The sequence below is a fragment of the Nyctibius grandis genome, chromosome 6, assembly GCF_013368605.1.
Source record: "Nyctibius grandis isolate bNycGra1 chromosome 6, bNycGra1.pri, whole genome shotgun sequence".
In the NCBI taxonomy this organism is placed as follows: Eukaryota; Metazoa; Chordata; class Aves; order Nyctibiiformes; family Nyctibiidae; genus Nyctibius; species Nyctibius grandis.
In genome coordinates this window covers 50,106,990-50,123,027 of record NC_090663.1, presented here as the reverse complement: position 1 = coordinate 50,123,027, position 16,038 = coordinate 50,106,990, and the positions used below count along the sequence as shown (strand labels likewise).

Below are 16,038 nucleotides of genomic sequence, written 5' to 3'. Positions count from 1 at the left end.
AGAAGAAAATACATTATGCTACAATATATGGAATACGAATTTGGCTTGTAGTTTTCAATGACTTGGCAGTTTAGATGTGTAAAATAAAGCTATTAGGCCAGAACCAAGTGATAACATCGGGAGAGTACAATATGACCGTAAAGCTGCTTTAAGGAGGGAGTAGTTTATGCCAGAAAGGCAGAAACCCTGTCCTAGTATCAAGCTGGCATTGCCCCATAACTAATTACCCCCAGCCCAGAGGAGCTGTAGATATCGCAGAGCAGTGCATTTGACTACCATAATTCTCACCCGGTAGAAGTCTCCTGGGAACTCTTTTGGCAGGCAACCAGACTCAGCTTAGAGCAACCCCATGTCTGCTTTGACTTGTGTCACAAGTAATTCCCGAAGCACAGGCAACGTGGGAGCTGAGTAGAAAGAAAGATGGCTCTGCTACAGTTTTTCTTCCCCTGAACTGAACGGGATATTTTTGTGTTCAGCAATTTGCAGGTCCCAAATTCAGCTGTTTCTTGTGAAAAAATAGTTGCAACAGTCCAGCAAAGCAGCATAAAATCTATTTATTCCTATTTCAAGTATTTAACAAGTGTAAGTGTACCACTTGATCAACGACAAGATTAACAAAAAACTACATTTTTCCAGTAGTGTGAACAAAACCAAATTGCTAAATTACTGACTCTCCTCGGTGTGTACACCCTTTAAGGTGCTTGCCATAGCCATAAGGAGAATAATATAATAAATTTTATCACCTATGCTATCCTTTAATCTCTTAATAAATTTTTTCAAGAAGGCAAGTTTGGGTGCACAGTGCATTTTAAGAGTTAAAGGACGGAGAGTCATTGTCCACAAAAATTAAGCAACATTCCCCATCAATGGTATCTAGCAGTAGGCTGAAGGTTTTTAGGATTCAGACCTCAGTCTACCCTCCAAGATCTTGCAGTATCTCCTCTCCACAATCTTGCAATGTCAGATCCAGCATCTCATGTTTGACCTGCACTTTTCAGGGTCTTCCCAATTTGTTATCAGAGACCTTTAACATTCCAATATCTGTAATCTCTGCAACAATAATCTGTATTGGATTTATATGGAGTCTTAGACATGAGTATCTTCTGATGATCTTTATACACGGAGTTACAAAACATTCGTTTACCAAGACATATTGGAAATACGTATTCATTGCTGTAAAAGCTCGTGCTGTGCCTGAGTGGTCATCTCCCCTCCTGGCTTGTGATCCAGCTTGTATCCAGCCACCTGCTTTGAAATATAGTCTACCTGAGGAAGGGTGTCCTGGGCTGGTAATTTATGGGAAGATCAGCAGGCTGAAACAGAAAAAGGTCCCAGACTGATTAATCATTTGACATAAGGATGTGGTAGGACAGTGATGCTAGATTCTATATATTTGAATGCTATAAATCTGCCTAGCTGAAAACTCCCTTTCTGAACCATCTACCGCACAGGAGTACTTTTAAAGTTCTCAGCCTTGGAGAAGCCTGTACTAAACTCCTAAATCAGAACAGGTCTAAATCTTTCGGTAGCTCTGGCTCCTAATCCAAAACTAGGCCTGCCCCACAAAATCGCTCCCATACAGACCTAATAATGATCAAGTAGGGAATGCATTTCTCATATGGCAAATATGCGAGGGAGGGAAACATTAAAGAAACAGGTAATGGAAAAAAACTGTATGTTGAAAGGCATAAAGAATATGAAACAAAAAGAGGCCAGAGTGCTGTCCCAAAACTTCAGGAGCTGTTTCTCATCAGGGTTGTGTAGGATTGTGTGTGAAGAGAGAGCAAATACTGTGCTAAATGTCTGGAAAGACTTAGGCAAACCAATGTATAGCTTTAGGAGAAAAGGAGGACAACTTGGAGCTGCATCCCTGACATGAGTGTGCGTCATAGAAATACAGAAATGTTCGAGGATGTTCTCTTTCCACATAGGAGGTGATACAGGCAAAAGTGACTGACGGTATAGCTGGAAATCTCTCCATAGCTAGGCTTGAAGCAGTGGATAGACCAGATGGGTCTCAAAGGTAAAGCCAACAGGAAAGACCTGGAAGCAGAAGATTCCAAGTGGGGAAAAAGAGAGCAGATGAATAATTGCATTTATAAATCTTTCTCCAGCTTAAATGAAGCAATTCTTTATTATGAGACATTAACTGAATGGTGCTGATACATATCTGTAAGTTATTAGAGGGGAATCAAGTTTAAAAAGAGAAATTGCTTTATTTCACTTTAAAATGCCCCTGATCCCGATGCCAGGCCAGTTTGCCAGCTTTACCCGAGCAGCAAGTTGCACTCTTGCTGCCTCTTGCAGCAGTGCACATTGCAGCAGTGATGTCTCTGCAGGAGATTTGGGTAAGAGGCCAGTAAGTAAGGTACAGCAGGGTTGTTGGGGGAGAACGTCCCAGCCGTGGGGAGGATCGGAGGGAGCACAGGGAAGCAGGTGGGGTGGTCAGGCATCCCTGGTTCCAGCCCTCATGGAACAACTTGCTTTCCTGTGCTTGCTCCGTTTGTGAAAGATAAAAATGGCATCTGGTCTGGAGATATGGCATGTTTGATGTTAGTACAAAACAAGCCATAACAAAAACACATGATCATACTTAAAAATACAAGAGGCTATTGTTCATTTTTTATGACAAGAAATTGGGTAAAGGGATAAACTTTTCAATATATCCTAAAAATTAAAAGCTTGATGCCATTCATAATTGAAGGTGAGGAGAAGAGATCCCCTGTAGCAGAACCTGTAAGGGTCCACCTGGAAGTTTTCAGTAGAAAGCACACCTGTGTCAGTAAAGTCAGTGCTCACAGCTGATAGTCACCAACAGCAACAGTGAAGATGGCAGGATGAAAACAATGCTCACAATCTGAGAATCAGCCAAAGATGGAGAAAGCCTTCCATGGATGCACAGCTGCTTCTCCTTTCCACCAAATCCTGGGTACTGGCTGATGTAAAAGCTGTATGTTGTCAGCATATGCCAAACCCCCGGGTCCATGCTTTATGACTCATGACCCCTCTGACAAAACCCCTTGAAAGGTCAGCGCCATTTTAAGCCCCCAGGTTTATCAATATGACTGTCTGATTAAAGCCAAGCAGTGCATCTGGCAAGATCAGCCTGAATCTGTAGGAAAAAGAGACAATTCAACACAAGCACTGCTGTGTTTGCTAGGACCTGCAATGGCTATGCATTTACAGGCAAGAAGCCATGAGAAAGAACAGTTTGGCTCCTTTAGCTCATAGTGGCTGCAAGTAGATGCTATTCTAAGCAGAGGAGAAAATTATGCAACCCGGTAGTAACTGCTGGCACTGGCTTTTTATTGGGAATCCTCAGCAGGAGTTTGCGTGTGTTTCCTAGCAATGTAATATCATACAGTGAGAAAAACAAGCAACAAGGGAGATGTTTTGAAGATGAATCAGTTTCTTTTTGCTTTCACTGGTGACGTGATTACAGGGAGATTGCACTGTTAACTATAACAACACCCCTCGATTTGAAAACTCGCATTTTCATCCAGCCCATTTATAGAAGCTGTCCCCCACAGATAATGTGCTGATGACTGGAGAGAACATTTGCTAGAAGAATGGCTCTGGCAGATGATGAATACTGCTATGCAAGTGGTGGTAACAGCTCTAAACGCAGTTATTTTTGAAGAGAAGTGGTGCTATTGCTTGCCTTATCTTGTCAGAGCTGCATCTAAACTCTGAAACCTGGTATGGGTTATGTTCATCTCTGCTGATTTATAATATACCTGATCACTGGTGGTGACTTGTGGTGACCTGATCTTCCCATATTGTCTTTTCCCCTCAAGTGGCACTCCAGACTCCGATTTTTCTTATAGAACCACCAGAAACCCAGCTTACATTTTATCTTGTACACAAAACCACAGACTGCAATCTGTTTTAATAGTTCCTGACAGCATTTCAGGTACAGGGTAGGTACTTTCTGCTCTAGTGACTCACGTATCCATCCTTGGAGATAATTCAGAACACGACTGTAAAAAGGCCCCAAGCAATCTGCTTTGAGCAGGGGGTTGGACTAGATGATCTCCAGACGTCCCTGCCAACCTCAGCTATGCTGTGATTCTGTGATATTTTATGTATGAATATTTTTTATGCTGTACTTTACAGTTAGTGGGGTGATAAGAATTTGCAAGGAATATATTTGGAATGTGATAGCAAATTCCTGCTGAGCTGCACCAGAAAACATATTCAGTCTGAATACACACAAATGCTAAACAACCATTACTTTATTGATGGTCTACATCTATCATTATGGCAAGAGCAAGAGAAGAGCACAAAACAAGTGGAAGAAAGATTAATAACAGAGTTTGTTAGAACTACTCCATCTTGCATGGAAGACTCTTACACAACTGGCAGCATGAGTGACAGATCTGCATGCCAAAAGAGGTTGGATGCAGCAGAAGAAATGATTTTATGGCAGAGAAAAGGTGCTGTGTAGGGCAGAGAATGCTGCATTACAGTAGGGAGGCACTTCAGCCTGAGGGATGCATGCTGAGCTTGAGAGGCTGCCAGTGCTGTAGCATGTTCAAAGCTTTGCTAGAAATTATGGACAATACATTTCTGCTCTCAAAAATTCTTGAATCCAAAATGATGGCATTTTATATTACACTTCATCCAGATGGATAAAGAGGACTTGATCACAGGATGAACAGTCAATTGAAAAGGATCTTCATTCTATTTGCACAAAACAAATCTAGTCGAGTCCTGGTATTTTTAGTGCTGTGAAAGGACAGATTGCATAAATTTGAAAACTATTTTTTCTCATCTAGGTTGAAGAATTTTAACAAAAAATATGAATGATGCTGGTGAGCTATCTAACAATGTTCAAAACAGCTACAGAGCAGAAGGGAAGCTATACTAATTTTTTAAAAAAACAACAAACAGCACAATTTAAAACAAACTCCCCAAAGACTGAAAACTAACTCAGCCTCAAGCATTTCTCTTTTCTTCTAGCTGGCAAATGGAGAAGTTGATAGCAATTAATATAAGCTGAAATCCAGAAAACAGGTGTAGATAACAGGTGTAGGTAACAAAAGGGATATATGGTTAGCATAACTGAGGGCAATAGGAAGTTACTTTGCATGTATAGCAAAAATACAAAAACCAGTAACAGGACTATTGGTCCAATACTAGACAGAGATGCTGTAAGTATCAAGAATCAGCACAAAAGGCGAAAGTGTTGAACAAATATTCTGCTCTGTGTTTGAGGAAAAGCCAGATATATTCAATCAGATGATGAAATAGCTTTCATTGACAGCAGCTAATGAGGATGTTAAACAGTAGCTATTAAAGTTAGACATTTTACAATCGAGATTTCAGCTTAAGTTGCATTTAGGATTTTTTAAAGAGCTGGTCCATGAGTGCTGTGGAACATTAATGTTTATTTTTTAATAAATCCTTTAAAACTGGGAGGGTTCCAAAAGACAGCAAGAAGCTAACATCGTGCCAATACGTTTAAAGGCTAAGTGGCATAACAGGAATAATTATAAGCCTGACGTCAATCAGGGGAAAATATTGCAGCCCTAACAGAGGGCTGACTGATAATTATTATTCATAAGTATTAATTATCATTAATATTATTCATAATTCAGCCCCATGTTAGCTAATAAATTTAAATGGGTCAGTGAAATTATAGCTGATCTGTCTGTTTATTGATTTAATCAAACTGAATATAATTTTTTAAAAGATTTTCAATTAGGTTGACAGAAGTAATGATATGGAGGTAAGAAACTCTGAAGAACATTTGACTTGGCTTCATATGTTGGCCTGGTTACATCATCTGAATTATGCAAAATCAAGGTTAGATTTCTTACCGCCTGTAAGTACCAGCAGTTAATCAGACTAACTATAGTCATGCCTCGTGACTGAAAATTGAAGCCAAATAAATTCAGGTTAGAAATAAGGTACATATGTTTGTGAGGAGCAAGGTCATGGAAAAAATTCTTCATTCTGGATGTTTTTAAAGGAAAATCTGGTATAAGTAGTTTGGGCAGTGAATGTGAGAGTAATGAGGACCACCAGAAGCAGCAGAGGCAGCGATGGGGAACTGGTTCCCCCTCCCTGCTGGTCTGTGTGCACAGGTAGCACTTATTTCGTCTTCTCTTTCCCCACTTTCTTATCACATTATTCCCCTAACTCTGCAAACAAAGGCTTTTTGAGCCAGGTATGGCTCTGCCACAGCGGCACGCACGGCGCAGCTCCAGACGCTGTGGCATCCAGGGTAGCGGCAGGTGCTGAGCTTGGCAGTGGGCACCCAGCAGCCTGAATTTTGTAAAAGGTGAGAAAGGATCATCACAAGCGGCCTTCTGGCTTCTAGGAGTAATTTTTAGATATTTCTGAGCTGTTCATCAAAAGGCAGGTGTCCTGTCCGACATACCAAACCTAGCCAAGGTGGCCCAGTCCTGGGAGAAACAGGAACTAGGTCTGTGTTTTCAGCCAAGCCCCCAGAGCCATGTCACCTTCCCATGCCCTCTTCAGCCCCCCCGCCTCCGTGCTGGAGGGACAAGGAGCAGCTGCCTGGCTCCATCAGGGACGTGGGGAGGCCCTGCACTATTCCAGCAGCCTTCCCTTCCCAAACAGCTGCTCTCCATCCCCTGTGGGGGCAAAGCCATAGATCTGGTGGAAGCATCCTGCAGGCTGGATCTGGCCCACGGATCATGATGCTGGGGCAAGATAAGGCAAAAGACATCAAAAATTTTCCAGGATGAAGTTCTGTGTCAGGGTGAAGTCAAAAGTGTATAACATCTAACGATGTTTTACTTTTTTTTACAAGTCTTCAGTGTAGTGCTCTAAAATAAAGTCCTGTGGTATCATTTTCCACAGAAATGGTTCCTGTAGCCTGTGGTGTCAGGAATATCATTACACTTCTAGCAGAAACCAAGACAGGATGAATAAAAAGCAGATAAACTACTTTTAATATATATTATCTCACTTTGTTTAGGGAAAGCTGTAGGTCAACTGAAGCAAATTTAGGTTAAAACAACAGAAATATTGAAGAGTCGAAGAGAAGCATGAAAATAAATTTAAAAATATGTCTAGGCAGCAACTGAATGTAGAAAATAGAAACACATTATATTTGTAAAGCCAGGGAAATGAAAGAAATTATTTTTAAAAGTAACATAAACTTACTAAAGAAAAATTTGGGCCAGGTTGTTCTTACAATGGAAATTGTGTCACCCTGATAAATCAGTACTACAGCTGACACTAAACTAAGCAGAGTTCTGTGTGAACATGCTACAAACAGTCCTCTGCTTATAAGGCACAGGTGACCTAGAAGCCATTCTCTCAGTTCTGTGTCCTGCAAGTGAATGAGAATCAACTTGTAGCAGCCTTTAGGGGAGAACTCTCTAGATAATGCAGTTGGAACAGGAATATTCTGTATTGTAAATGAGAGCACTTAGGCTACAATTAGTGTCACTGAGTTTTACAATATATCCCTGGTAGTATGAGGAATGGACTACAAGTTTGCAAATCCAAAAGGAGGCTTGTAATTTCATACATGATTCTATTTCTTATAATGGCCTTACTAAATCTTACCGTCTTGACCATGGAAAAAAAGTAATATTCCTGTGACTCTTCAGTTAACATGCTCCCCAGTCATGCAAGTTACCCTTTCATTGCACAAGGGTCTGCTTTATATCTTTATGTCCCATATCACTGGGTATGATCCGGTTGGAAGGAACCTCTTGGATCACTGACTGACAGTCCCCATGTCACGCAGGGTCACATAATCATGTTCATACGTGTCTCAGTCACCACCTTACTTGACAGTTTACCCCTGCTACTCCAATAATGAACACTATCCCAGGCTGTCAGCTCTTTGATGACTGGGAAACAGTTGCAGGAAATTTGTGTGTATAGTTTTGCCTTACCATCATGGAATACCTATGTTGCTTTTCTTTTTTATAAGCTGTAATCTTGATTTTGCTGTGTAACTTGCACCTCAGTTGTAGTGCATTGGTTTCAAAATGTACTGTTTTCCTGAGAAATGTAAGTCTGACAGATCTGGGGAGGTGTATCCAGTCTTTGCTGAGGGAATAGTGCTCTGCTTCTCTTCCACCTTGTGCCACAATCTGCATTGTCAGTAATGTCAATAAAAGCCCCAGTCAAAGTTTAGGTCTCTTCCTGACTACCTCAGTTCATTTCATCCAGGATACCTTGTCAGTTGTCACAGAGAAACTAATAATATTCTCCAGAATGTTTTTGATTCATCTGTAAGGCTGGTACTGTATTTCACTATTTTTATTTTAGTTCCAAAATGTGATGATGCAAATATCCCGAATTATCAGCCTAAGACTGCAGAAGACCAGAGGTGCCGAGGGCTGAGAGTAAAGTGCCTGAAGGTGTTGTGGAGGAGAGAGAGGCTACTGGGAAGTGGGGACAATCAGCTTTTGGAAGAACCAAGTTTTAGTGGATCGGTGGCTCCAGGAAGCCCTAGGGAAAATTATGTTAATGTCAGTTGCCCATGTGTATAACCTGATTTGTGAACCAGCATTTTTTCCAACTCACTCTCAGGTTATATATGTGAAAAAAGAGCATTATTGATAATGCAGTTAAGTTTCATAACCTGTATTCTTTTTCCTTCTTTTTTGTTGTTTTTTTTTTTCCCTGCTTTACTGTGTAGTCCGGTTGAAATGAAACCTTGGGAGAGATTTACCTGAGTCGCAAAGCACAGTGCCTTGCAAGTAGTCTCCAAATCCCTTCAAGCTCCCTGAACAGTGTGAGGATGGTTGTTCTAGAGATTTGTTGTACCTGAAATATAAACTTTATAAAATCCAAGGAAGGGAGTATAGGAACTTCCCCCCCACACCCCAAAACACTTCAGTAAAAGAAAAAATACTTTTTTCTTTTAAATGTTCATTGTCTGTGCCAGTACGATTGTCTGGTCTGTAAAAGAGAATGATTCACCTGGGGTTACCCCATAGCACAGTAGTACTTGATCCCTAAGAGCACTAACAGAGCTGTAGGAAAGACAAGTATTCAGTTGCTGGATTTGTATTTCCCAGTTATACAGTTGTCCAGTATACGGATGGGAAGTGCTGAGAACAGTGTCGCATCTTTGTTACCTGTCTTTAGAGAGGCACCAAGGACTGCAGGTACAAAGAAAGTGCCTTCCCATCATGGAAGGTGGTCACCCTAGAATGAGATATAGGATCTTGAGCTGGCTACTCTGTAGAACCAGAACAGATTTTAATTGTTTCATCAAACACTGAATTTTAGGGTGAACTCTGACTATAGCTTCCAGGCCTCCGAAAAATATAAGTATTGAATAGTATCTGTCCTGCAGGTTCATCAGCACAGAACCAATTTCCGAAGATACTCTCTACAGAAATATTCTCTCCCCTTCTATCATCTTAAAATGAAGGAGTCTAACTATAGCGGGTTGCACAGCATGAGGCACCTTGTGCATGAAAAATTACACAATTATGAATGTTTGGATTAGTTTATATAATTGACTGATCATCCTTAAGTACTTTATAATGCAACCATTCAGCAAATTAGGCTGATGTAGTGTATCCCTATCAACAAGTAATTTCCTATATGTTTGTTTGCAGTGTTCTCTAGCAGCTGCATTAAGTTTGTAAATGAAATATGGTGAGTATTCATGATTCCCCTCACTCTTTATTTCATAGGTTGGTGAGACCAGATGCAAAAAAGTTTGCACTTCGAAATCTGATCTGAGATCCAATGATTTCAGCATCGTTGGAAGCTTGCCAAGGGATTTTGAATTATCAAATTATGACTGTTATGGGAAGCCCATTGAAGTCAACAATGGGCTCGGGAAATCTCAAGCCAAGAACAACAAGAAGCCTCCTCCTCCCAAGCCTGTCATTCCATCAGCAGCAAAGAGGATTGATCTCTATGCAAGAGCACTGTTCCCTTTTTGCTTCTTGTTCTTCAATGTCATATACTGGTCCATATACTTATGATAAATCTTTTATTTATTTTTTTCATATGTGTAAAATATATCCCATTTCATTAACCTTTCCCAGTCATGAAGGCCACTGTGTGAAATTATTTGCGTATTTGCAAAGCGATACGTTGCATTTTGATGCCATGCGATTGTACTGAATTTATGGCATCTGAAATCTGAATGAAAGCATGACACTGCAATGTCTGTGCTCCAGCCAACATTGTATATAAATGTACAGCATACATCCTGCTTTAGGAATATATATGAAGGACAATGCATACTACATTATAAAGCTGAATAACGCTCTTCAGTTATTAGTAACGTACAGAGATTTAAAGTGTTTCTGACAATGAAACCGATGTGCACGTTGAGTATTATTAAAATCAGTATTCTAGTATATGTAGTATTTAACAGCTTTTCTGCTGACTTCCAGAGGAAAAAAAAACCCAAACATCTTGTTCTTGTATAATTTTAGATGGCACTGTTGAAGAAAAAGCTAAGATGTAATTCATATTATTTGCACTTTGTAAGTGAAGGCAGCGCTGAATAAGCTGATCTGGTCTATGTGGAAAAATAAAGATCAGAGGATTACTAATTTTGTAAATTCAGCTCATTTAGGAAAAAAAACAATTGTATCCATCAAGCAGGCACACTTAAGTGTGTGAGAATATGCTGACAATAAAACATTGGGCCAAATTTCGACTGCTGTTTCTTGAGGCACAAACTAGGTACAATATGTCAAAAACAAACAGGCCACTTTCTAGACTAAAGATATCAGGAGTTTTGGGGAAACATCACAAGATACAGTTCAGTATCAGGTTATGTTACACTTTTTTATATTACTCTGTAGCATCTGGCAAGCCTGCGGTAAGTCACAATTTTTTGTTGTTGCATGGAATACGTCTTATTCCATTTTTTTTTGTTTGCCTTTCATAGCACAGATGACCAAAGCTAACACCTAGCCACCGGTAGAAGTGAAGACGTGTCCAAAGATCTAAGGGGCTGAGACTCTTAAATATATCATGAGCCTTTGTGCCTATGTGTTAATTAATGGCTTCACTCACCAACTCATTGATTTGGCTGCTACTTTTTGGAGAATAAGGTCCTACATGTGAAACAGTTCTGATAGGAGACTGCTCTCCATTTCCAGAGGAAACCCTATGACATGGAGACTACCTAAACACGATCTCCTCGGGGTGCATAGGGCAGGACCTGTGGTCCCCTGTGAGTGCCAGGGCACATCCCTTAGTAAGGGCAAGTCATGAGATGAAATGCAGCCAAAAGAAAGCTGCTTGTATGTAGGCATCCGAGTAGCGTGTGTTCCCTGGGAACGCATAGGGACTGGGCCTCAGACCTTGGGAGCGTGCTGTAGAGAAACATGTCTCCACTTGTAAAGCTGGGACACCACAGTTAGTTAAAATGTGAAAATAAGATAGTTCTCACTAACTGGCAATTCATAAAAGGAAGTACGGATTATTGGCTCCTTGCAGGCTAGGGAGGGACTGAATTAAACTTGTGAAACCTTCCATAACACAGAAACAGACACAATCCCACTTGTTGTGCTACATTTCTAGCTCATCCAGGATATGTTGAGCCAATGCAGGCCACAAGTGGACTGTCAAATCACTTGGGTATTGCCCACCACATGAATGTCATCCACGTACATCCAGCCTGCACAACCAGAAGGTCAAAAGTGGGAATATGAAAAGAGTGAAGCCCACCACGCTGGCTTCACTGGGTATCTGACTGATCTGCACATGCCCAGGGTTTTTTTTCTAACCACTGCCACTTTGTGATCAACAGCCTGGTTGCTACAATTTGTGTTGGGGTTGAAGAGATCTGCTCTTCAGAATATGGTCATGCGCTTTTTGCCATCTTCCTGGCCACTTTCTCGTGGAGATTTCAGGGAGCCAATTTACCAAGCGGCCACAGTTTGTCCTTTGGATTTCGTTGTCATCTGAGGAAATGGAAGGGAAATTCCAGATGTTACTGAACTGTGTTGAACCGGGGTGGGAAGAAATGATATCTTTAAGGTTTAGTTCAAAGTTTCAGTATTTCTGTCTGTTGAAGGTATTTACGGAATTGTCAGAGACTCTAAGAAGCAATAAGGATAAGTCAAAGAGGGGAAGGAAGGGAGGAGTAATTTTTCTATGTACAATCAGAGCGCTATATTTATAGATAATATTTATTCTCATACTTCTATTTTTTCTTACAGTACTGGAAGGCAAGAAAATAATTACCCTGTGTTAGAAATTATTTGAATTTTGGAAGATAATTTTCTTGTTAGAACTGTTATTAAATGATTTATCTGTAATTAATGTCCACATTCTATCTGTATAATCTCAATTATAGATTTTATTGTTAAATTAATCTTTGTTCCTTCTTGCTTTCCTGCTTACTTGATGGCTTTTGTGTTTTATCATAAAACATGTAATCAATAATACACTGTAATTGCTTTCCCACTCACACAAAAGGAAGCAAAAAGAATGTGTGTTGTTAAGATAAAGGCTTTTCATTCATTACAGCACAAAAACTAAGGACAGAAGCAAAGTTTAACAGCAAATTTGAAACAAAATTTAAAACAAACCAGTATCAGCTATAAAGTATTAATTTTGTTTTTACTTAGACTAGATAATATTGCGGTGTTTGTATTACCTCAGAATATATTAACTTGTCTGACTGAGCAGTAATAATTGATTTATTTTATTTTTCTTCTTTCCACTAAAGGTCAGTGAGAGTTTTGTGTACCATATCACATTATGGTCCTCCAGCACCCTCTAGTTGTAAAACTTTGCCTCTTGACTTGCTTCCAGAACAAGGTGCAAATATAAAACTGTATAGGCAGTATAGGATATTATTTGATAGTGATAATATGAAGGGAAAAATATTAATAAATTAAAAATAAATGGACATAGAATCAATGGACAGCTATAGAAACTTGCCATGCAGTATGAATTTAAAATGGTAGAAATAAGGACATTCCAATACTAGCAAAGGTGAGGCACATGAAGTACACATTAGTAACCAGATTAATTAGTCATGATGTCTGAACAAACTGCATGACAGCAAAATCTGTTTCTGAGGGAGAGACCATCTGTGTTTCAGCTGACATTTACTTTAAGTTCTCCTCTCTACTGGCAGGAGAGTTACAAATTTTTGTTTTACCCTTAAAAACCCTCAGTATTTTCTGGGGTCTTAAGCATCGAGGGGTAGCATTCAAATAGTTCATTCCTTTCTTTCAAAGTGTTGTGGCCCTTTAGATATCTTTCTATTCAAACACTGCAGCAGGGATTTCCATGGAGACAAATTAATTCATTGCTTAACTGCATCTGAAAATTTAAGCTACGCAATAAGCAAGGATGTGACTTGAAAAGTGTAGCAGCTGCTATGTGCTAATTCTCTGTTAGGATGTGTGAAATGGATGGTGTGGAGTAGTCCACACCTTACTTTCTCATGCTAGTTCGACTCATATTTGACAGTCAGTGTTAGGAGCAGCTCTGTAGTGTTTCTTGGGCACCTCTTTTTTTCAGTCTCACATTAATTCTAGCTGAGATGGTGCATGTGAGCAGTCTGTCTTTTGAGTAAGGAAGAGAGTTTATTTCTGTAAGAGCAATGTACAGAAGATTGACCACTTGGAAACATTGCCGAGCAGCGTTCATTCTTCAGAGTCCTCAAATTAATTTGGACTTAGTAAAGGGAAATGTGTGGGTAAAGGGAGAGCATCTTCAGTGCCCTATTACCCATTAAAGGCAAAGAAGTAACACTGCATTTTGGGGTAGTTTCAGTGAGCATGACCCACAGAGATTGATCTGACTGTATCATCATTTTGAAGGAAATGCACTTACAAGTAATCTTTATTTCAAAATATTTCACTCTGAAGAGAGACAGTAACTTACTTAAGCAGTCTGTCATAGCTTTTAAGGCAATCTATTAAAGAGACATTATAATACAGCTAAGACCATTGGTCTCTTCTTCAATGAAAGCAGCTTACTGTTATGGTTACTGGATGACTTGTGCTGAGGATATTCCTAGAATAGATAACAATAAATTATTTATTTCCAAGGGAGTGCAACCTGAGTATATGCAATGTCAAGTGATTTTTCAGGCTATAGAGATCGTTCAGTGCTGAAATGAGTACAAATGCGGTGTGTAGCAGATAAGGGAATGATAGGACACCATCACTTGATGCTTTGGTGTACTAATTCTGGGATTAGGAAAGATAATGAGAAAAGAAAAAGAAATTCAGATACACAGAGATTGAATAATAGTTTTGGGTTTGTGTACAATTCAATTTAATTGTGTCTAAATATTTAATTGCTCTGTATAGTAATAATATGCTATGACAGTTAGCTGCTTTTTATATAAATATAAAGAATTACTAAAAAAAAAGAAAAATTAAGCTCATCTGTGGTGCCAGAAAAATACAGAAACTAGTTCTTTGCATAGGAGGCTCTACACTTGAATAAACAATGGAACATACAGAAAACAAAATACAGTTTTAAAGACATAAAGTTCTCATTGTTGTGGTTTTGTCTATACCATTGTATCAAATAAATCCCAATGAATCTGGGCTGCTTGCAGCACTCCCTGGCATTTTGACTTACTCAGGAAAGTTGTCTGCCCCTCTACCTCCCAGCACCTGTACTCATTCCATCAGTGGTAATAGTGTCAGCAGATATTTAAAAAAAAAATTGCATGGCTATTTTGAAATCTTTGTGAAAACCCTCCATTGCTATGAATATGTCTACACTGCGTTCACTAAAATGTCTGCAGCTAATGCAGGTTTATCCAAATTAGCTTTAAACTAGCTGACTTGGGGAGGGCTGGCAAGGTAGCCATGGTAACGGCGAGCTCCGGCTGGGAAGCCTACCTGCTGGCGTAGGAAACGAGAAAATGTACTTTGGCGTTAACCCCCACAAAGCTTTATGCTGCCTTGGCTATTACGCTCAGATAGTTGGTTTAAAGTTAGCTCATGTGGGTGTTTATCAGCCCGTGTCTGCAAAATGTTGATGTACGCTGTATGACACACTGTGTGCTAGAACTGCATTATTTTTTTTCCCACTGGTGATGTGAAAGATGCCACTGTAAAATGTTCTCTCTTTGGGTCTTCATGACATGCAGCACTTCTGCCATATTTAATTTTGTGTACTGACAAGAGCGTTCACCAGTAGTGCCAAAAATGAAACTCGTTTTCCCAAACCAATGCACGTGTAAAAGAATAAGCTGGATTCGCCCACCTGAACAAGAATGAAGTTGCCTCTGAGTCTAGGTCATAAGACTATCCCTTTTACATTTTAAAATAGCCATTCTGTTTAAAGTCTCTAACTCTTAATAGTGGATAGTAGATCGTAAATTTTTAAATGAATAATGAGACTAAAGAAACCAGTGAGACTAATGAGACTAAGACTACAAAAGTCTTTTTTGGCTTCCAGATTGTCCACAGACATCAGTCCTAGTTTTGAGGGGCACTGATTGCTTTTCAGCATAGTGTTTCTCAACATGTCAGTGCTTATCAGGGTTCTGGAGAACAGCATTGACTGACTCCCTCCAAACAGGGAAGGTATTTGAAGGACCTTCAAGCTTGTTAGGCAACTCTTCTTTGGAGTATTGAGGTAAATCTCAAGTCTGTCTGGCACCATTAGCTATCATGCAGAGACAGCAAGTACATTAAGCACACGTCTTTTAGTACAAGAAAATTAATGGTCTTTCCCCTTATTGCTTGAAAGTATGATTTATACAGTGATGGAAAACAACCTGTAAGGCAATGGGGGTTGCTAAGAGTTTCTATCCCACTAGGCAGTTGGTTAAGCCACATGACATACTTTGAAAGGAAGAAGTATGGGGACTGTGGAGTAGAAAGGAAAAGGTTTTGGATAACTGTTTTCCACCTGATGAGTCCTTCAGGCTGTGGCAGTGGATAGTATTGGTTTTTCATATATATCTGTGTGTGCCTGTTTCTTTCTATTCTATGAATATCCACAGCGGGGGTCATTTTTCACTTGAGGAAGAAAACTCAAGAGCTTTTTGGGCCCAAGAATCCATCCTGGGTATAGCATGTCAAGTTGCTGTACCACTGCCCCCTGCAAAAACCTTTCAACTCAGAGGAATGCTTCTCT

General features: G+C 39.8%; 1 protein-coding gene across 1 annotated transcript in view; it reads left to right on the top strand.

Annotated features, from left to right (window-relative positions):
• GLRB (glycine receptor beta) overlaps nucleotides 1-9,938 on the top strand; it is a 47,657-nt gene extending 37,719 nt beyond the window's left edge. Inside the window, exon 9 of the mRNA XM_068403497.1 lies at nucleotides 9,642-9,938. Within this exon, the coding sequence (XP_068259598.1) occupies nucleotides 9,642-9,938 (297 nt within the window). The remainder of the gene's footprint in view (nucleotides 1-9,641) is intronic.
• Nucleotides 9,939-16,038: the final 6,100 nt, after the last annotated feature.